At 60.3% G+C, this 20,540-nt stretch overlaps 1 protein-coding gene across 4 annotated transcripts in view; it reads left to right on the top strand.

The window, feature by feature from the left end:
• Window positions 1-128: 128 nt before the first annotated feature.
• TLN1 (talin 1) overlaps window positions 129-20,540 on the top strand; it is a 35,457-nt gene continuing 15,045 nt past the window's right edge. Inside the window, exons 1-28 of one of the 4 annotated variants that reach the window (XM_075136997.1) lie at window positions 129-215; window positions 6,123-6,289; window positions 8,521-8,618; window positions 8,852-8,981; window positions 9,214-9,366; window positions 9,674-9,816; window positions 10,221-10,348; window positions 10,817-10,877; window positions 11,172-11,276; window positions 11,613-11,768; window positions 12,004-12,105; window positions 12,308-12,384; window positions 12,566-12,746; window positions 13,449-13,562; window positions 13,894-14,002; window positions 14,471-14,679; window positions 14,797-14,895; window positions 16,917-17,084; window positions 17,368-17,662; window positions 17,766-17,932; window positions 18,305-18,433; window positions 18,779-18,892; window positions 19,109-19,222; window positions 19,382-19,516; window positions 19,669-19,797; window positions 19,891-19,993; window positions 20,069-20,277; window positions 20,371-20,490. In XM_075136997.1, the coding sequence (XP_074993098.1) occupies window positions 6,160-6,289; window positions 8,521-8,618; window positions 8,852-8,981; window positions 9,214-9,366; window positions 9,674-9,816; window positions 10,221-10,348; window positions 10,817-10,877; window positions 11,172-11,276; window positions 11,613-11,768; window positions 12,004-12,105; window positions 12,308-12,384; window positions 12,566-12,746; window positions 13,449-13,562; window positions 13,894-14,002; window positions 14,471-14,679; window positions 14,797-14,895; window positions 16,917-17,084; window positions 17,368-17,662; window positions 17,766-17,932; window positions 18,305-18,433; window positions 18,779-18,892; window positions 19,109-19,222; window positions 19,382-19,516; window positions 19,669-19,797; window positions 19,891-19,993; window positions 20,069-20,277; window positions 20,371-20,490 (3,678 nt within the window). In that variant the 5' untranslated portion in view covers window positions 129-215; window positions 6,123-6,159. Of the gene's footprint in view, window positions 216-5,854; window positions 5,952-6,122; window positions 6,290-8,520; window positions 8,619-8,851; window positions 8,982-9,213; window positions 9,367-9,673; window positions 9,817-10,220; window positions 10,349-10,816; window positions 10,878-11,171; window positions 11,277-11,612; window positions 11,769-12,003; window positions 12,106-12,307; window positions 12,385-12,565; window positions 12,747-13,448; window positions 13,563-13,893; window positions 14,003-14,470; window positions 14,680-14,796; window positions 14,896-16,916; window positions 17,085-17,367; window positions 17,663-17,765; window positions 17,933-18,304; window positions 18,434-18,778; window positions 18,893-19,108; window positions 19,223-19,381; window positions 19,517-19,668; window positions 19,798-19,890; window positions 19,994-20,068; window positions 20,278-20,370; window positions 20,491-20,540 lie in introns of those variants that run through there. The other 3 variants (XM_075136999.1, XM_075136995.1, XM_075136996.1) reach the window with 3 other exon arrangements.

Raw genomic sequence — 20,540 nt, 5'->3', positions numbered from 1 at the left:
GCGGGTAGCCCCGGGTGTGGGGCCGCGTTGCGGCGGGAAACCGGGCGGAGCGCACCGCCGGGGTGCCGTGACGAGCAGAGCCGAGCCGTGCCGCCCGGCGGCGCGCCGTGCCCCGGCGCATGCGCGGCGGGGGGCGGCGGGGCGGGAAGCGGGCGGTGCCGCTCCGCTCCGCACAGCCTCGGCGGGGCCGCCGCGCTGCTCCTGCCCGCGCACAGGTACGGGGACGGGGAACAGGGGACAGGGAAGACACGGGGTCCCGGTAACCGGGGGGGGGGGGGGGGCGGCGAAGCACGGGGTCCCGGTGACCGGCAGCGCCCTGGCTCCCTGGGGGCTGCCGGAAACGGATGTCCCGGAGGGAGCCCCCCCCCACCGCCGCCTACCGGGGCGGAGGGGGGGAGTAGCGTCCCGGTCACCGGAGCTTCCCCGCTCCCACCGGGGCGCCTTCCCCGGGCTGCGGTGACCCAGGGGCTCCGGGGGTCGGTCACGCCTTGGCCTGGTTTTGGGGCGCGCCCCACCGCCCGCGGGGCTGGCGGCACCCGAGCACCGACGCCCACCGGGTGTCCCGGGGCAGCAGGGGCGGGCACGGGCGGACTGGGCCTGGCCCCGTTAATCCCGGCCCTGTCCTTGCCCTGCCCCAAAATAGCCGCCACCGCCGCAGGCCTCGGCCCGAAGTCTCCGCTCGCCAGGCCCGGGCAGCATCCCCGCCTCGGGGCTCCCCGGGGACGGAGCGGGAGAGGCCTGGCTGCGGCCAGGGGCCCCCCAACCGGGGCTGCGAGCTTCGGTGCCGGCCGGGCACGGCGGCGAAGCTTTCCCCCTGCCCTTCCTGCCCACCCTGCCTGTCCGCGGGGGAAGCGATGGGAAGGGTGTCTCCAGCCCGCGGCGCGGTTTTGGGTGGGGTCGCTGGAGGACACGCTCCCCGCGGCCTCGCTGCAGCCAGGGGAGATCCCCCCGGCACCTCCCGCCGGTGCTCCCGGGACAGACAAGCTGGTCGTGGCCCCCCGGGACGGAGCGCTGGGGTGGGACACGTGGAGCAGGACTGACCCCCACGGCGGGGGGAAAGCGTGGGTCCCCGCCGTGCCCCGGCTGGAGCGGCTAACCGGGCAAGGGAAACCCTGCCCCGTCCTCTGCCTGTTCGTTGCCCAGCCCCGCTCCCTGCCGGATCCTGCCCGCACCCCTGCAAGCTCCCCGGCCCTTTGAATCTGCCGGCAGGATGTCTACATGCTTCTGCCGTGGCTTCATCGCTGGCTGTTAGACCCATATTTGGTAGCAATCATTGTTTACTCCCTTTTCCTCTCTCCCTCGCCGCTGAGAAGGGGAGGGGACATATTTTTGGGATCTTTAACTTTGCCACAGGCTGCGGGGTGCCCAGTATAGGGTCCGAAACCCCCCCTGTAGACCGTGGGGTGAAACCACCCAAGTGCTAAATGAGCAGGTGATGGTGCACGGTGAGCACCGGCCAAGCACACAGCTTGCTCGTCGAACGGCAGCGGCACGAGTTTGGTGCATCCCAAAGCGGCACGTGCCAGGCAGATTTGGGGAAGGGGAGTGGGAAGGGTGAGGAAGAGGGAACAGGGACCTGTGGAGTGCTCTCCTTTCCAGAGCTGAGCTTTGCCAACTGCTGGGTAGAGAAATGTCCCCCAAAACCCAGCCACGCTCTCCTCTTGCTTTCCCCTTTCTGCCTGGCCCGTGGCACGGTGGTGGGCAAGTCGCTGGCCCTGGGAAGTGTGGGTGCCCAGATCGGGGCACGTGGTGGTCTCCAGAGGCTGTGACAGCATCCACTGCGCCCCAAGCGCTGCTTTTGGGGTGCTGTGCCGGGGGGGCTGGCTCGCTAAGGACACAGGAGAGGCTGTGGATGGTGTCCTGCCCTTGCTCGCCCCCTCGCCTGCCTTGGCGGTGGGCAGCCCGCGGGTGCCACCATTTGTGCCCCCTCGCTTTGGAGGGCAGGGGATGCCCGGCAGGAGCAGACAGGCCTGGTGATGCCTGGCAAACGCCAGCAGTTAATGGCCAGAGCCGCTTCACCTCAGTGCGGGTGAGCAGGCAGGCAGGCTGTGGCTGTGACCCTCCAGCCCCGCTGCCCGTCCCTTGCCCGTTTCCCACGCCAAGCAGGGCTGCCCTCCCTGCGGGGGCGAGAGGATGCTCCTGCCCCAGCCGTGGGTAACAGCCGAGTGGCCACTGAGGTGCCGTGGGGCTGGGGCTGGCCTCGCCGGCCGCTCACGCTCCCCGGGAGCAAGCTCGGCCTCAGCTGGAAGAAGCCATCTTCCCGTCCGATGCGGACGCATGGCTGGGAAAGAGGAACTGGGCGGAGTGGGCTCAACAGCGTGCAGCACCGTCACCAGCCCACCGGCTCAGCTGGGCTGCCGGCTCAGCCTTCCCATCGGAGTGGTGCTGAGCCACCCGTGCCCTTGGTGCCTGCCGTGGCTGCGTATGCTGGTCCCATCCTGGAGAACCCAGTCAGAGCCTGGTCCAGCTTCTTACCAGGTTAATTGTTGATCCGGTTCATCATGCTGTTGTGCAGATACGGTTCTGCTGGCAAAGCCACCGCTGGCAGGCATCGCAGTGGTCTGGTACCTGCCTGGCTGTACTGGCAGCCATGCTGTCTGGGCCAGCATCCCCGTGCAGCCAGCTCCCAGTCTGGGGGTGGTCCGGAGTGGGGCCTTTCCCAAGTGAAATTTGGCATTGCTGTAAAAAAAAAAAAAAAAACACAAACAAAAAAAAAACCAACAAACCCAAACCTCATCCGGAGTCTGCCTTAGAAAGAGCACGTTAAAAATGGCAAAATTGTTGCGTTTGAAGATTTGCAGCTTGTTCTGGAAACTCGCCATGAGTGCACCAGCAGGCTGCTATCGAATTTTGGTTGATTTTTTTTTTTTTAAGATATAAAACCTCCTCTGTAACCGTTCTTGCAGCGCTAAACTCAGCCGATACAAATATAGCAGTTACGTCACGTGACGGAAAACTTGCTCTCAGTGGTCCCAGCAATGACGCGGTGGTTCCTCGGGCCGACGCGGCTCTGCCTGCCCACGGCCGTCCCTGCCTGCGCTGTCCCTGCCTTTAAGTAGAGCCCGGAGACTTCCACCACCGCAATGGTTTTGCACACCTAGTGCGGGGTGAGATGGAGGCAGCCGGGATTATTCCCAGGGAGGTGGGACCCCATCAAAAACCACCTCCCCTCATTTTGAGATCAGCTCAGGAGCGTGCTCATGGCTCAAATGGTTGCATGCAGCTTGCTGTAAAATGCAGAAGTTGTGTTAATCTGGCTGCCGGCTGGCCAGCTCACTGCTCTGGTGCCTTATCTGCCTTTGCATACTGACAGCCGATTGCGAATGGGTTTGCTTGCTCTGGAGGCAAGCCAGCGCAGAAATTTGGTGTGTGTTCATCGAGGCTTGCTTTGTTTGGGTTTTTTTTTCTTTCCAGAGGGACAGCTTGAATTTCGCTGTCCTTTGCCTTTGTTTTTCTGGTTTGTAGCACAGGGCTTCCACGCTGTCTCATCCCTTATGTCTAGTCCGGCTTTTCCTATCCCACAAGGTACCCGGCAGGGAGAGGCCCATGGGCGCCAAGCCCTGTGTTGGTGCCCTCGCAGGAGGAAGCAGATTTGCAAACCCCATGTGATTAATTGCCACGTTTGCTGACAAATCTGTCCAGGGTTTGAGGAGATGCACTTCTTATGCAGCAGCGAGCATTTCTGCTTTAGACATTGATGTCAGCAAAGTTCAGCTGCTGGAGCGTGAACTGTTTCCTTAGAATATCGGAATTAAAATGAACCATCTCCCTTTTCTCTGAGGGTTTCCTTAACGTCGTGAGCACCTTCCCTGCCAAGCTCTGTCATTTTTGTAAGAGCTCACAAGTAGGAAGGCTTGAGCAGTCATCCTTCTGTGGGGTCTTGGAAAGCGTAGTGGTCCCCTGAAGGGTGTGCTAAGGGGTGCCTCCAGCACAGCGCCTGATTTTGGGTGGCTTTGGGAGAGCAAGAGAAGGCTGCAGAAATGGCTGGGCATGGCCTGGCTCTTCTCAGTTCCTCTCTGCCGTCCGGCGTCCTCCCCTCCCCTTCCTCCGAGGTCTCTGACCTTGTCCTGGCAGTGGCATGTTCTCCTTTTCCTGTGGAGGGACAGAAAGCAGCTTTATGCCTGACTTGAGAATATTTTTAGATATAGAGGAGATGGCCTGGTGACCGCAGCAGCCCGCCCTGCGTATGAAATATTCAGAAAGCCCTTTCTACAGCAGGGTGTTCCTCGTCCCTTCAGCTCCGCAGCTTTGCTGGTGCTTCCGGATGGACGGCAATGGTACAGGCGGGTGCCTCCACCGCCTCCCTCCTGCTGTCGCCGGGCTCCCTTGCTCCGGACCCGAAATGCATTTCATTCCTCATCAGCAGAGCCAGTGGGGGCCGCGGGCCTCCGCAGAAACATTGCCGAACAGCTCAGGAATGTGGAGCTGGAGCTGCTCCATGTGCTGGCGGAGGCGGCATGCTCCTCCATCCCTGCCTCCCTCCCCACACCACCAGCGTGGCTTTATGGCTCTGCAGAAACAGGACCCCTGCCCTCTGACTCTCTCCTGGCCAAAATCAGGTGTAGGAGATTTTTATCCATTGCAGATCCTATCCCTAGCCCACTCCGGTATGTGGTTGGGAGCAGCCGTCACCGATGTACCCCCTTCTGCGGCAGATCAGAGCTGGCAGTGCCGGGCAGGGGATGCACAGGCTCGCCGTGTGCCACTGCAGTGCACGGCAGGCAAGGGAGGCTGCCAGCGAGCCTTGCCCGAGAACCTTCCCAGGCCAGGCTGAGGGTGCACGTGGCCAGTAAACTTTCCCTGACAGCCATAATAGGAGGCCTGGTAGGAGAAAATCAATCATCTAAAAGAGAACAAGCAGATATGGTGCATCCCGCCAGTCCTTTTCCATCCTCCTACTGGCTGGCGTTTAAGGACAAGGCAGTCTGGGTCGAGGCAGAGCAGGGGACTCCTTCCCCATGAGCAGGCTCTTGGGGAGAGGAAAAGGGGTGTCACTGCTGGAGGGTGTCAGGATGGGGTCAGCTGGGGACCGGGGATGCTGAGAAGGGCAGGGAGAAGAATCCGGCGCAAGGACCCCGAGGGACGCAGCAACCTGGGAGAGCTGAAAGCCACTGCACAGTGGGTAAACCCAAAGGAGCGGGCTCTATAAGCCCTACAAGCTGCAGCAGGCAAGCGGGGGGCTTATTTACAAACTCCTTTTACTTTTGTCATTTATTTCCAGATTTGTTCTGCTGTAAGAATATTGTGGTTTTAATTAAGTATTATTAAACCTGGTGTGTCGGAGGCCTGTTGAGAATTACTTGCTCTGAAGCTGATCTACGCAATCCTTCAAGCTTGAAGCTGATCCTTCAAGCTGGACCCGGCTTGGGGCCTGTTTCAGATGGCACGGTGTGACTCTCGCGTGCCCTTGCAGTGAGACCTGCAGCGGCTGGTCCCTTGCCCTCCTGCACATCATCCTGTGCAGTGGTTTCCCAGCCCTGGGTTTCTGCAGCAGCTGCTGCCGTAGACTCTGATCTCTGAGCGCTCACTCGGTGTGAGTGGTGCTTTCCCCAGGTAATTATTTTTAGCGGGCAGGTTCAGTGCCTGGTGCCCTTATCTCGCCTCCCCGAGCGGCTCCAGGCTTTTCCATCCCTCTGGGTCCGTCTGTGCTCAAGCTGCTGGCTCAGCACCATCCGCTGGCGACATGGGGGGCCCTGATAGCCAGGGCAGGGCCCTGCCAGTTCTGGGTCAAAGCTTGGTTTTCCTCTTGTGGCTTCTATGTCATGGCAGGTTTAATTATAACCTCGTCTGTCGGGGTCTCCTGGCTTATCTTGCATGTTCCCACACACTTGCTTCCTCCTCACTGGCAGCATCTCCACCGAGTACCAGCTACCATTGCTCCCGTGGGCGAGCCGGCTTTGGGACCTTGGGACAAGGAGACAAGGGTGCCAGCGCTGGCCAGAGACCCCAAGGTCAGCACAGGGCTGGAAAGCGGGACCCCCTTGCAAGCTCGCCAACATGGGGTGCAGCCCTTGCTTGCCGCTAGAAGCTAGGTCCCGGCGTTCGGGGAGCAGAGGTGCTGCCAGAAGGTAGGAGGAGGAAGGACCCTGCACAGTCAGAGCTAACCCATCTGTCTCCTCCAGCAGGTGACGCAGGAGTGGGGACAGCCCAGCCGCCACCATGGTCGCCCTCTCACTGAAAATCAGCATTGGCAATGTGGTGAAGACAATGCAGTTCGAGCCCTCAACCATGGTGTACGACGCCTGCCGGATGATCCGCGAGCGGGTGCCCGAGGCCCAGATGGGACAGCGTAAGTCCACAGTGGGGCTGGCTGTCATGCAACCCGTCGTAGCTCCTGGTGTTTCACCGGTCTCCCTTTCCTCTCCTGTCTCTGTGCCCATCTAGGCTTTCCCAGAGCAGTGGGGGGTGGGGATAGCAAGGTCCAAGTCCTCCTGCCCAGTTGAGGCGAGGGGCTGAGCTCTTTGAGTTCCCTCCTCGACACCCCAGAAGAAATTTGGGGGTTTGGAAGGTAGGAAACCACATTTGGAAGTGAAATACTCGTCAAGCTCTTTGAGCCTGCTGCCCTTTCTGTCTCTGCTTCTCTCTCCTACTTGCATCCATCACCACTAGCCAGGACTAGGTGGGTTTAAACGGTCGCAGGGGTCGTAGTGAGCATTAATAAACCATGTAAGTTAATTTTTCCTTTCTTGGGAGATATATAGTCCTCCGTTGGGTCTGTCCCTCGCCGGCAGCTCTCTGCCAGAACCATGCTGGTGCTCCATTACCTTGCTAAGCCTTCTCAGGTCTAATATCTCCCTGCTGCCTCCAGGCTCAAAATTAAGCTTATGGCTCATGAGCTCATGATGTGACTCACTCCCATGCGGACGTGGCCTGTCTCTTGCATGGATGGGGGGGCTGGAGCACTGGGACATCGTCTCGGGGGCTCTCCTGGGTCCCTGCCACCTCCGAAAGTGGCTGTGCCACAGGGGAGAGGCAGCAAACAGGAGGTCAGGAGTCGTGGGAAGAGGAGGGGGAGCGCGGCGACATCTGGGAGCAGCAAATTCCTCGAGGATAAAAGGAAATGCCTTCTCGCGCTGTGGCTGGCTGGCCAGCGGTCCGGCGGACCACGGCTTTCAGTTTCGGAGGAGGACTGGATGTTTATGTGGATGCGGGGCTGTAGCCATGTTGGAGGGAGCATTGCATTTCCTGCTCCTGGGCGTGAGCCAGCCTGCTTGTAAAAAAAAGGCAAGCGGAAAGCCTTAAAGGGAACTGCTTATTCCCCAGTTCCTTTTCAGTTGCTCACAGCTTTTCTTTTCCTATCAGTTCCTTGCAGCTTTTGTTTCTCTTTGCTCTCCTTACCCAGTGGCATTCGGGGGTCCCTTTTTGAGCTGCCCTGTTTTTTTGTCACCTTTGGGCTGGGGGAGTTTCAGTGTAGGTTTCCAGCTCTGCTCTTGCTCTGCCTCGGGAAGCGCCTCTCCCTGCCCAAGTTATGGATCTGGGGCAAGCTGCTCATTTTTCAGTGCTTTAGAGTTATCCTCTTGGAATTGGCTTTGAAAAAAAATTTTTTTTTTTAAATTTAAAAATAAAATGGCAAGCCTCCATGATTTTTCTGCTCCCTGTTTAGTAGGATCCTAACGGCAGTGTTAGCCAGGCAGGAGTAGGGCGGCTCAGGAATTTGTCCCTCCCCGCAGAGAGCTGCCAACAAGATGACTCGTTATAAACTTAGCAGCCAGCCAAGATAGCCTGCGGCGCGGGGTTGTTGGAAAGGTGGAGAAGGACCTTTCCCAGGGCAAAGGCAGCGTGGTGCTGGCTTCTTGCAGCGTGAAAACGGGGCTATCCCCATGGGTCCGAGCTGGGGTGCCTCTGCCCAGGCGCCAGCAGCAGCACTCTCACCGCGTACCCCAGCCCTGAGAGAGCAGGATTTGATGAACAGCACTTATTCACCATCTCTGAGACCTTGTAAGCCTTGATCCCATCCTCCTTCAGCCTCCTCCTCCCCAAACAGAGGAGTCCCAGCTCCTTTAGTCCCTCATACCAAGGCTCCATCATTTAAGTTGCCTTCCTCTGTATCTTTTCAAACTCTGTTGCGTCCTTCTGGGGAGGGGCAGACCACACCACCACAGAGTACTCGAAGTGCGGATGTGCCTAGGTTTTACAGACCAGTTCCCAGCACTCTTGCTGGTGATGCCCAGCATTTTACTACCTTGCTTTGGCGGCTGCTACATGTCGCATTGAAGATTTCGGAGAGCTGTCAACCACAACTCCAAGCTTTTCCTTCTGTTGTGACTGTCAGTTCCAAGTTCAGCATTGCGTGGGCATGCTTCAGATGATTTTTTCCGTAGATAACGATGGTAAAACATGTACCTCGAAGCTTGCTTGCCAGCTTTTTGCCCACTCGTTAGGTTTAGGCTCCAGTGTTCACAGTGCTGCTGTGCTTCACGCATTGGGCTGCGTTGATGCACATCCCTGGGTGCAGGCTGGCATCTTTGTGGCCCTGTCCTGCTCAGGATTACCCTGGCAGAGACTTTACCTGTTTTTCAGCCAATGATTTTGGGCTGTTCCTCTCGGATGAAGACCCAAAGAAAGGGATCTGGCTGGAGGCCGGGAAGGCTCTGGACTACTACATGCTTCGCAATGGGGTAAGCATCCATCCCACCTCCTTCAGCTGGTACCTGCCTTGGCTCTGCGGTTGGATGTGCCCACGGTGTAGAGGTGGTGCGGGTGCCTGCCCTGCTGCCTTGCACTGGGCCCCACAGCACCCCACAAATCTCTCGCAATTGCACCGGGGAGAGGGAGCTGTTGGCTTGATGGTGGGATGCGGGCGCCCTGTGCCGGCGCCGCTGCTGAGAGCTGTGCTCTGCTGTGCCCGCAGGACACCATGGAGTACAAGAAGAAGCAGCGGCCCCTGAAGATCCGCATGCTGGATGGGACAGTGAAAACGGTGATGGTGGATGACTCCAAAACCGTCACGGACATGCTTATGACAATCTGTGCCCGGATCGGTGAGAGGAGGGGGCAGCAACAGGGGGGAGGAAGGGAGGTGGGGAGAGATGGCAGAGTCTGATGGGGGTACTGGGGGAGTGGCAGCAGCTCTGCGGTGGATGGCCTGGCAGCGGGGATGTCCGAGGAATGTGTGACGCTGGGGAGAGGACACTGCTCTGCACCCATGCGTCGCTCCAGGCTCTGTATTTGGCAGCAGTGTCAGGCTGAGCTTGCTCCTCTGCTTTCCTGCAGGCATCACCAACTACGATGAGTACTCGCTTGTTCGGGAGATTATGGAAGAGAAGAAGGAGGAGGTTACTGGCACCCTCAAGAAAGACAAGACCCTGCTGCGAGATGAGAAGAAAATGGAGAAGCTCAAGCAGAAGTTGCACACGGATGATGAGTGTACGTGCCTGCACGTGCTGGGGACAGGGTCAGCCTCTGCTGAGGGCAGCGGGGAGGGGAGCAGGGACCCCTGCAAGGGAGGAAGACCCAATGCAGGGGAGCGGAGGTGACAGTGGAGAGGACTGTGACGAGGGGACATGTGCCCACACACCCTGGAGTGTCTCCTGCTTGGAGGCCCAGGGCAGAGGGGTGAGAGCTGGGATGCACCAGGCGGACATTCGTTTCTTGCTCCCCCTGAGCAGCCCCAGGGCCGGGACCATCCCTGCCTGGGTGTCTGTCCCTGCTCACGCCCTGGCGTTGCCTACAGTGAATTGGCTGGACCATGGCCGGACCCTGCGCGAGCAAGGCATCGACGACAACGAAACGCTGCTGCTGCGGCGCAAGTTCTTCTATTCCGATCAGAACGTGGACTCGCGAGATCCTGTGCAGCTCAACCTGCTCTACGTTCAGGTATAGCTCCCTAGAGCGCCTAGCTCTGCTGCCCCATGCCAGCACCCTGCCAGGGCTGGTGGCTGAAGGTTTTGGCCAGGAGCCACCACGGGGGGCACTTCAGGATGCCCAGCTATCTCTTGGGTAAGAGCCAACGCTGGCAATCCCAGCCCTGCCCTCAGTGTACTCTGGAGCTCCCCAGGGGATCCTGAGTCTCCTCTGCCTGGTAGGAACTATCCTGAAGTCCTGCTGCTGTTCCTCTTCTAGGCATGGTGATGATCCCTGTCGGCTTGCCCCTAGATCCTACTCTTTTTAATGGCCACTTCTTTTCTGTCTGGAAAACATGTCCTACCTGGTGTGGAGGGGAGAGTGGCAGGGCTTGCATGGCTACCCAGCCCATGGAGGTGTCTTCTCTTTCCACGCAGGCTCGCGACGACATCCTCAACGGTTCCCACCCTGTCTCCTTTGACAAAGCCTGCGAGTTTGCCGGCTACCAGTGCCAGATCCAGTTTGGGCCGCACAATGAACAGAAGCACAAGCCAGGCTTTCTGGAGTGAGTGTCGTGGGGAGCCCCAGGTTTCTGGAGCAGGTTGGCAGCCCCCAGCACCACACCAGCACACGGGGCTCCGGGTTCGTGCCTCTGGTGCAGCCCCTCTCCTCCCTGCAACACGGTGCCCAAACGCAGAGGTCCACACTGGCTGCAAGGGATGCCAGCCCCCCGACTTGCTCCCTCTGTCACTCCCCAGGACATGCAGCCAGTTCTGATGGGGGGGACCCCATCCCACTGTACCGTCTCCCCTGATGCCACATGAAGGGCTGCATCCTCGGCACCTCCACCCCGCTCTCGGCAGGGCAGCTCCTGGGGCAGCTTTCATTACTGCAGCAACCTCTACCACATCCTTCCTGCTCCCAAAAACTCCCAGCCTGTGCCCTGGCAGGGGTTTGTCCCTGCTCTGGGTTGAGCCTCTTTGAGTCGAAAACAAACGCTGGCTCTGCTGCTAACAGCTCTGTCTCTTGGCAGACTCAAGGATTTCCTGCCCAAGGAGTACATCAAGCAGAAAGGGGAGCGCAAGATCTTCATGGTACGTGCAGGGGGGGTGTTGAGACGTGGGCTTCTTATTCCTCCTTGCCAAAGTTTGAGGCTGCTCTTGTCTTTGGAGGCAACACGAAGCAGCTTGGCAGGTGAGAAACAGGAGCAGGAAGCTGTAGGTGGGCAGACAAGGCAGCTCCTGAGGTCCCAGAGGTCAGAAGGATGCTGTAGAAGGGGCAGGGGATGCCAGTGGGGTGGGGAGAGCCTGGGAAGGCTGTGACAGGGCAATGGTGGCACAGCCAGGGGATCGTGAAGCTAGCGTGATGTTCCCTCTTTGCTGTCGCAGGCCCACAAGAACTGCGGGAACATGAGCGAGATCGAGGCCAAAGTTCGCTATGTGAAACTTGCCCGTTCCCTCAAGACCTATGGAGTCTCCTTCTTCTTGGTCAAGGTAGAGCAGCAGCTCCCCTCAGTCCCACCTCTCACCGGCCAAAATTCCTCTTCTCCAGCATCCCTCCATCTGTTGTGTCTCCAGCTGCTACCCCTCAACCCACGTTGCTCCAGTTTTCCCTGTGTCTCCACCTTTCCTTCTTCTTGCCTTTCCCTGTGCACTGCCTTCCCACTTCTTGGTTCACACCTTTTCTCATTTTCAAGCCCCATGTCATGGTTGTGACCACCAGAGAGTGTGGCCTTGGGGGTGTTTGGTAGCCACAGCAGGCCTCAAAGGTCTTTGCCTGGATGGATGCATCTCAGGGACAGCACACAACCCTTCTGTTGTGGCCTGCAGGAGAAGATGAAAGGGAAGAACAAGCTGGTGCCGCGGCTGCTGGGGATTACCAAGGAGTGTGTGATGCGTGTGGACGAGAAGACCAAGGAAGTGATTCAGGAATGGAGCCTGACCAACATCAAGCGTTGGGCAGCCTCGCCCAAGAGCTTCACCCTGGTAGGGACCAGCCCTGGTCCTCCACCCCCACTCCCCGGCGGTGCCCCCTTAGGGGGCTGCTTTCACGCCAGCCCCTCTCTTGGGTATTGCCCGGCGGTGGGACAGCCTTTCCCTCTGGTGCCTCTCTTGGCTGCTGTTTTGGAGGCTGGCACTTGGGCGCTTAGCGCATACCAGAGGGGCTCAGGATGGCCGCCAGTGCCCTGCTCCGGTGCTACCCTGTGCCCTGCCATTGCAGGATTTTGGAGATTACCAGGATGGTTACTACTCGGTGCAGACAACGGAGGGGGAGCAGATCGCCCAGCTGATTGCCGGCTACATCGACATCATCCTCAAAAAGGTGAGGCTGTGCTGCCAAGGGCACTGATAACCGGCTCCTCTCCAGAGAGGGGTGCAGGGTGCCCCTTCCAGCGGCCTCCAGACAGCCATTGGCACATGGTGCTGCTGGGGGAGCTGGAGACGGGTATGGTGCCTGGGCTGCAGGAGGAGGGGAAGACTGGGAGGTATGTGCTGGCTGACATGTTTTCTCTTTCCCTCCGCAGAAAAAGAGCAAAGACCACTTTGGACTAGAGGGGGATGAGGAGTCCACCATGCTGGAAGACTCTGTGTCTCCAAAGAAGTAAGTCCTCCAGGAGCAAGTTAGCTGCCAAGCAGAAGTTCAATGGAGAGTGGGCTCCAGCCAAGCTTGCAGCACAGCATGTCTGGAGGAAGAGCTGCCAGTCCTTTGGCAGCAGCAGTCCCGCAGAGCCTGGTGCCGGGGCTGTGGGCATCCCTTGACCTGGTATTTCTCCCTGTTTCAGGTCGACCGTCTTGCAGCAGCAGTTTAACCGTGTAGGCAAGGCGGAGCTGGGCTCGGTGGCCCTGCCAGCCATCATGCGGACAGGGGCTGGAGGGCCAGAAAACTTCCAGGTGGGCACGATGCCACAGCCTCAACTGCAAATCACCAGTGGCCAGATGCACCGAGGGCACATGCCTCCCCTGGTAAGCTCTCCCTGTGCCCACCGTAGGGCACAAATTCTGAAAGATGTCCATGGGGCTCATGCAGACCCATCCATCTGGGTCCGTGGCCAGGCATTGGCTTGCTGTGAAGAGCAGGGGCTCTGTGTCACTGGCCTCATGTGCTTGCTGGCCTGGCTGAGCTGGCATCCTCCCGCACCCTCTCTGCAAACTTGAGCTACCCTGGTGTTTTCCCCTGGCCGGCGGCCGCAGCCTCTCCTTCAGGTTGAGCTGCCCCTAGCTGCTGTGCCTGGCCAGCCCCACCAGCGCGTGGTTTGCAGCAGAGCCCTGTGCCTGGCTTTGGTGTCCCCCACGTCCTCTGCAGCTGGAGAAGTGCTTGGAAAAGGCCACGAGGAGGCTGTTTTCTTTGGCCCCACTCAGCCTGCTGTGGGGCTTGCTGTAAAAGCCTTGTGGGGTCCCACTGCCTCTGTTCCCCACTCCCCAAGAGCTGGTGAACTGTGAGACTCGCTTGTACCCATGGTGGGACGGGGCATTTCCCAGTGGAAGGTGCAGAGGGGAGATGCCCGTTTTGCTAGGTGCACCCCCCTTTGTGGAGGCACCTACCTAGAGCACTGTCATCAACAGCACGTTTCACCATGTTGCGGGGGCGGGGCGGGGGGTGTGAGCCAAATATTTAAGCCTAGATTTTCAGCCTCCTGTGTACCTCAATCTGTCCCTGTGTTGCAGACTTCAGCCCAGCAAGCCCTGACCGGCACCATCAACTCCAGCATGCAGGCTGTGCACGCAGCCCAGGCCACGCTGGACGACTTCGAGACCTTGCCACCCCTCGGGCAGGATGCTGTGAGTGCTGGGTGAAAGCGGGGTGCTGGGGGTTATTGGCTGGGCTGGGTCAGGCTGGCTGCATTCCCAGGAGAAGTGTCAGCAGCTCCTGGAAAGATCTGCTGCCTGCAAAGAGGTGGGGTTGTATCCCACTCTAGGGGCAGGAGTGGAGGGGATGCTTAGTCACGTTGCTTGGTCAGGGTGGGCCAAGCATTGGCCACCAAGTATGGGTGGTCACAGCTCTTTCTTCCTTCTTCCTTGTCTCCTCTTTCCTGCATCTCTCTGTGTGAGCATGGGTGCAGCTACCCACCACCTCCACCACCATCGCCTGACCCTGTTCTCCCCATTTCAGGCATCCAAAGCTTGGCGCAAAAACAAGATGGATGAGTCGAAGCATGAGATCCACTCCCAAGTGGATGCTATCACTGCCGGCACAGCCTCGGTGGTCAACCTTACTGCAGGTATGTGGAGGGTTGGAGAAAAGGGGTGCTTCATCTCCAGAGAAGGCTTGGTCTCTCTTGTCTGGCTGAAGGCTCCTGCCCTCCATCAGAGACCGGAGGAGCCAGCCTGCCCCAGCTAGAGCTAAATCAGCCCTGACTGCTGCTAACGTGCCTGGTGGCCATGCCCCCGCAGCTCGCCTTGCCTTTAGATCCCTGCCTGTGCCCAGCCCAGTCCTTCCAGTCCTTGGCTGACCAGCCATCCTCTGGACCAGGAGCATGTTGTCCAGTACAGCCATAGCACGGTGCAGCTCTCTTTCCCCAGGCTCTCTTGCCCAAACTCAGCTGATGCGACCACCTTTCAGCCTTAGGAGCCAGAGGGTCTCTCCCCCAGCTCCCAGGAAGGAGAACCACATTGGTGACAGGCGTGGGGATGCTCTTGGAGCATCACTTGAAGCACATCCCATCCTGACTTGTCTCCTCCCTGTGCAGGGGATCCAGCGGACACAGACTACACTGCCGTGGGCTGCGCCGTCACCACCATCTCTTCGAACCTGACGGAGATGTCCAAGGGCGTGAAGCTGCTGGCTGCGCTGATGGAGGACGAGGGAGGGAATGGGCGGCAGCTTCTGCAGGCAGCCAAGAACCTGGCGAGCGCCGTCTCGGACCTGCTGAAAACGGCACAGCCTGCCAGTGCTGAGGTGGGGGGCAGGAAGGGCCATGGGGCCAAGAGGAGGGTGGAGGCCAAGGGGTACCATCAGGTGAGGTTTTAGAGCTTGCTCATGAGCCCAGTGTTGATTTTGCCTCGTTCCTTGCAGCCTCGCCAGAATCTCCTGCAGGCTGCCGGCCTCGTGGGCCAGACCAGCGGGGAGCTGCTGCAGCAGATCGGGGAGAGCGACACCGACCCTCGGTTCCAGGTGAGTGCACCTGGCGGCATCCAGGGACACCCGCTCCCTAAAACCATCAGCCGTGCACAGGACCTGGCAGAAGGGCTCCGGGCCAAAGCTTGGCTGGTGCCCGGTGGTGACTTTGCTGAGGGAGGGAACAGGCCATTGCCCATCTCTGTCCCTAAAACCGCTTTGATATAACGCTTCTTATCTTGTGGATTCCCATGTAGATCCCAGAAAGCCGGCGTGCTTGGATCCTGCCTGCCTCTGACCCAAAGACGGTAAAAGGGGGCTGTAGGCATGGCTTGGTGGTCCCTGCCCTCTCCAATGTGAGGGGTGGTCCTCTAGAGACTATCAGCTGAACTCTTTGGAGAAGGGCTCTTGTCAAAAATCTGCTTTTCTGGTGGTTGGCTCTCAGAAGTCCATGCACTCGGGTCGCCGCTTGGGCAAGCGCTGCCCTGGGAGTCCTCCCTTGCAGCCGCCTCAGCTCCTGCCTGCTGCTCCCTGCCTGTGGGAGCTGCCTGCCTGCCCCCATCGGAGACCCAGGGTGCCTGGAGCCTCACGGGGCGGTTTGTTTTGGCTGAGCTGACTTCCAGCCAGCTTGCTTTCCCACGACTGCTCCCCCCCAGCACAAGGGAGATAGCACACCATGCTGGGGGGGAGGATCCAGCCGTAGTATAGACCAAAACAGACTCCAGAAAGAAGGGGTTTCTGTTTACAGCGGCCACACAGCCTCAACACGAGCAGAAAAGCCTGGACAGGTAGCCAAGGGGAGCAGAAAAGCTAGCGTCAGGGCAGGAAGCCATGCTCGGCCAGACATCAGTGCCAGGACAGGGCAGCTCCAAGGGGTGGATTTAGGACGTGGAAGACAATTTGCACACATGCAGCAGGATGCTCTGCCCTGCAGCTGCCAGACCCGAGTGTATTTACTTCCCTCCTTGGGCTCAGATGCAGCAGTCTGGGGAATCTGGAGCTGGGTGCATGCGGTCTCCGGTCTCTCCTCCTATCTGGAAAGGTGGCGGATTGTAGCAGGAGTAATCTTGACTTGCAGGAGGCGAGGGGAGGCTGTGACACTTCTGCCTTGGTGGCCGGAGGCATAGCTGTCACGGGGTGCGGGGCCGCTGGCTGTGAGCACGCACACGGCAGGAGGATTGCAAGGTGCAGCAGGCAGAGAGCGCTGCCCTGCGTACCAAGGTCTTTGCCCCAAGCATTTGCTGTCTAGCGCCGGTGCTGCCAGTTTTCACTGAGCTAATGGGAAACTAATCCTGACGTCTGCAGCGTGCTGTCACGTCTGATGCCCTGCAGGAAAGCAGTTTGCCGTGTGCTGGTTGCTGCCTGTTGCGTGCTGGCAGGGCGGCCCCGTGCCTTCCCTGCTGCCCCTGGGGGAGAGGAGGCTGGTTGCTTCGTCATACCTCTCCTTTAGCCCCGGGAATGCCAGCAGAGATGTAGCCCGTCGCTAATGAGCTAGAAAATAGCTGGCATGCTTGCAGTACAGGTGACCAGTGTGGGCAGCATCTCCCGCTTGCCTCTTACTGGTGGGGTGAGCCCGTGGGCAGGCAGCTGCCCCCGGTGTGGCTGTGCCGCGGCCAGCTTGTGCCTGCCGTTTGGCCGGGGGGGTTTGTCATTTTTTTGCACTCTGTGCAAAGCCAGGCAGTGCCGGCGGTGCCTTGCAGCAGGTTGTCGCTGTGGTACAATCAGGGAGTTGGCGAGGGTTGTTGCCTGGGGAGTGGGCGGTGAGCAGGTCATGGGTGTTGGGGTAATGCGGAGCATTGCCCAAGCTGCTCTGGGCGGTGTTCGTGGTGGTGCCATGGTGCAGGCTGTGGCACAAGGCCAGGTTACAGCCTCACCACCGGCTGTAGCACACAGTAGAGATGGGGTCAAGGTGTTGCCAGCCACTCCAGGTGTTTGGTGCTGCCGGTGCTGGGACAGAATGGATGAAAGGCCCCTGAGAGCTCACGTTTCCCTGCTGAATATTTCACGAGAGCCCTGCGGGCGGCTGCCATTGCTCCCGCTGCCGTGGCTCCCGCACTGACACTCTCTGTCCCCCCCAGGACATGCTCATGCAGCTGGCGAAGGCGGTGGCCAGCGCCGCCGCCGCGCTGGTACTCAAAGCCAAGAACGTGGCTCAGAAAACGGAGGACGCGGCACTGCAGACGCAGGTGATAGCTGCTGCCACCCAGTGCGCCCTGTCCACCTCCCAGCTGGTGGCCTGCACCAAGGTAAGCAGCAAGGTTAACGCTTGCCTCAGCGTGGCTGCAAGCATCACCTGGCTGGTGACAGCTCCACGCTGGGGTCATAGGTGTGGCAGGACCACATATCCTCAGGCGGGGTGTTAGGGGTCTGGCACCAGAAGCGTGGGCTGCCTCGGGCTGGCGTTCCTGCCACTGTGCCCGAGCACTGAATACCGTCTTTGGAGGAGCAGAAGTTGGGGACAGCTGTCCCTGCACAGCTCCTGCAAGGAGCCCACCACGCTCGCTGCCCAGCCTTTCTCCTCCTCTCCAGGTTGTGGCTCCCACGATCAGCTCCCCAGTTTGCCAGGAGCAGCTGATTGAGGCTGGCAAGTTGGTGGCCAAGTCGGCAGAAGGCTGCGTGGAAGCCTCCAAGGCGGCCACCAACGATGACCAGCTCCTGAAGCAAGTAGGGGTGGCAGCCACAGCTGTCACCCAGGCCCTGAACGACCTGCTGCAGCACATCAAGCAGCACGCCTTGGGTGGGCAGCCCATCGGGCGCTACGACCAGGCCACCGACACCATCCTCAACGTCACCGAGAACATATTCAGCTCTATGGGCGATGCTGGTGAGAGCAGCTGATGGCACCCTGATGGTAGAGCACAATGGACGGGAAGGTACCAGGGAGCCCATGGGACTTGCTAACAGGCCACCGTTCCTTTCTGTCCCAGGGGAAATGGTGCGGCAGGCTCGTATTCTGGCCCAGGCCACCTCTGACCTCGTCAATGCCATCAAAGCCGACGCAGAGGGAGAGACGGACCTGGAGAACTCGCGCAAGCTGCTGAGCGCGGCCAAGATCCTGGCCGATGCCACTGCCAAGATGGTGGAGGCTGCGAAGGTCAGTGGCGTGAGGGAGGATGGACGCTGGCTTTGGCCCCCAGCCCCATCCGACCCTGTCAGCTGGGTGCTGCAGAAGGGACAAGCAGCCCTTGGGTGGGGGAGTATTTCCCAGCGCAAGGTCCTGCTCTGAGCTGAGGACCTGTGCAATGGAGTGGGGCTTCTCCTGGAGCTGTGGGTGGGACCAGAGGAGCTTTTAGCTCTTCTGCTGCTGAGCTCTCCCAAAGAGGCTTTGGGCATCTCCCCGACACTGCAGGCAGCCAGACTGCCTGGGGGCTGCTCACCAGCATTGGGCCAAAGCATAGCTGCTGCTTCAGAAGGACAAGGGACCCAGCAGCACCTGCAAGGTGTGATGGGTTTCATCCTTCTCCAGGGAGCCGCAGCCCACCCGGACAGCGAGGAGCAGCAGCAGCGGCTGCGCGAGGCAGCAGAGGGGCTCCGCATGGCGACCAACGCCGCAGCCCAGAACGCCATCAAGAAGAAGCTCGTGCACAAGCTGGAGGTGAGATGCTGGACAAGGGGGCTGCGGAGGGCAAGCAGGCATGGTCAGCAAGCGAGACCTGGCCGGGAGCCCCCTCATCCCTGCACTTTCCAGAGGGTTAAAGTCCTTTTCACGTACAGTGTCCGAGCTGCATCCCTCAGAGACCTCTCCACTGCTCCCTTCCCTTCCCTTGTACACACGGTGTTGCTTTGGGATGCCGGGCACTGAGGGTGCTGGGGATGCTCTGGTGTCACAGGCAGAGGCATGGGAGGAGAAGTTTAGGGGGAGCTGGGCCCCAGTACGTGGCAGGGGGCCTTGGGGCAGGCTGCCCTGCCGCTGGTGCTAACCTATGTGTCCCCCCACCAGCACGCAGCCAAGCAAGCCGCCGCCTCCGCCACCCAGACCATCGCCGCCGCGCAGCACGCCGCCTCCTCCAACAAGAACCCTGCCGCACAGCAGCAGCTGGTGCAGAGCTGCAAGGTAAGGGCTGGGGCCTGATCCTGGCATCTCCTGCGCCACCTCTCCCCCTTCCTTCTCCCATCAGCCGCGCCGGGTTTCCATGCTCGGCTGCAGTGGGCAGGCAGGACCTTGGGGTCCTCACGCAGCTCCCCTGGGAGCCAATCACTCAGTCACTGGTCCTGGATTAGATCCGTCTACCCCCCACCGAGCCTCTCCGGTGACCCTCCTCTCTGGCAGGTGGTGGCAGAGCAGATCCCGATGCTGGTGCAGGGCGTACGAGGAAGCCAGTCCCAGCCGGACAGCCCCAGCGCCCAGCTGGCTCTCATTGCTGCCAGCCAGAACTTCCTGCAGGTACTCGCACTGCCCAGAGCCTCCCACACCAGCTCTGGCGTTACAGCTTTCCCACCGTGCCTGGCCCTCCTAAGATACCAGGAAGCCTGCTGCACGTGGGCAGCGGAGAGATGCTGCGTGTTTGTCCCCTTCTCACGGCTTTTTCTTTTGTCCCGGCAGCCCGGTGGGAAGATGGTAGCTGCAGCCAAGGCCACTGTGCCCACCATCACAGACCAAGCCTCCGCGATGCAACTCAGCCAGTGTGCCAAGAACTTGGCCGCGGCTCTGGCTGAGCTCCGCACGGCTGCCCAGAAGGTGAGAGGCTGGGTCCCATGCCACAGCGGGACCCCGGCTACACAGAGCAGGTGGGGGACAGCGAGGACAGCCTGGTGGCAGGTCATGGTCTCTGCCACAGCAGGGTGGGCTCAGCGGTCACCTCTCTCACCTTCCCTTCTCCTGCTTCTCAGGCTCAGGAGGCGTGTGGACCCCTGGAGATAGACTCCGCGCTGGGTCTGGTGCAGAGCCTGGAGAGGGACCTGCAGGAAGCCAAGGCAGCTGCCCGTGACGGCAAGCTCAAGCCTCTGCCGGGAGAGACGGTGAGGGCACGGGGTGATGCGGGGTGGGCGCTGGGGCAGGGGAGCTGCCAGAAGGTGCAGCCCACCAGCATGTCCCTGCTCATGCCCCCACAGATGGAGAAGTGTGCCCAGGACCTGGGGAACAGCACAAAAGCCGTCAGCTCTGCCATCGCTCACCTCCTGGGAGAGGTGGCCCAGGGCAATGAGAACTACACAGGTACCGGCCTCCGCGCTGGGACTGGGAGAGGGGAGGGGGCCGTGCCGCCACCCACTGACCTCTCCATCCCCCCAGGGATTGCTGCTCGAGAGGTGGCCCAGGCTCTGCGCTCGCTCAGCCAGGCCGCCCGCGGCGTGGCAGCCAGCACCCCCGACCCGCAGGCACAGAGCGCCATGCTGGAGTGCGCCAGCGATGTCATGGATAAAGCCAACAACCTCATCGAGGAGGCGCGGAAAGCGGTGGCCAAGCCCGGTGACCCAGAGAGCCAGCAGCGCCTGGCCCAGGTAGGGGGAGCGGGGACCTCGGTACCCCCGCCAGCCCACAGGAAGGCCATGGGGCTGGCCAGGGGATGGTGACTGTTCTTTGCTTCTCCACAGGTGGCCAAGGCGGTGTCGCAGGCCCTGAGCCGCTGCGTCAACTGCCTGCCAGGGCAGCGCGATGTGGATGCTGCCATCCGCATGGTGGGAGAGGCCAGCAAGAGGCTGCTTGCGGATTCGGTGAGCTGTGCAGGGACGGGAGGGGAAGGGGGAAGCCTTGTAGGTATGTG

The sequence above is a fragment of the Calonectris borealis genome, chromosome Z, assembly GCF_964195595.1.
Source record: "Calonectris borealis chromosome Z, bCalBor7.hap1.2, whole genome shotgun sequence".
NCBI lineage: Eukaryota > Metazoa > Chordata > Aves > Procellariiformes > Procellariidae > Calonectris > Calonectris borealis.
Note: the sequence above shows the minus strand (reverse complement) of the source record. Positions and strands in the feature narration are given on the sequence as shown.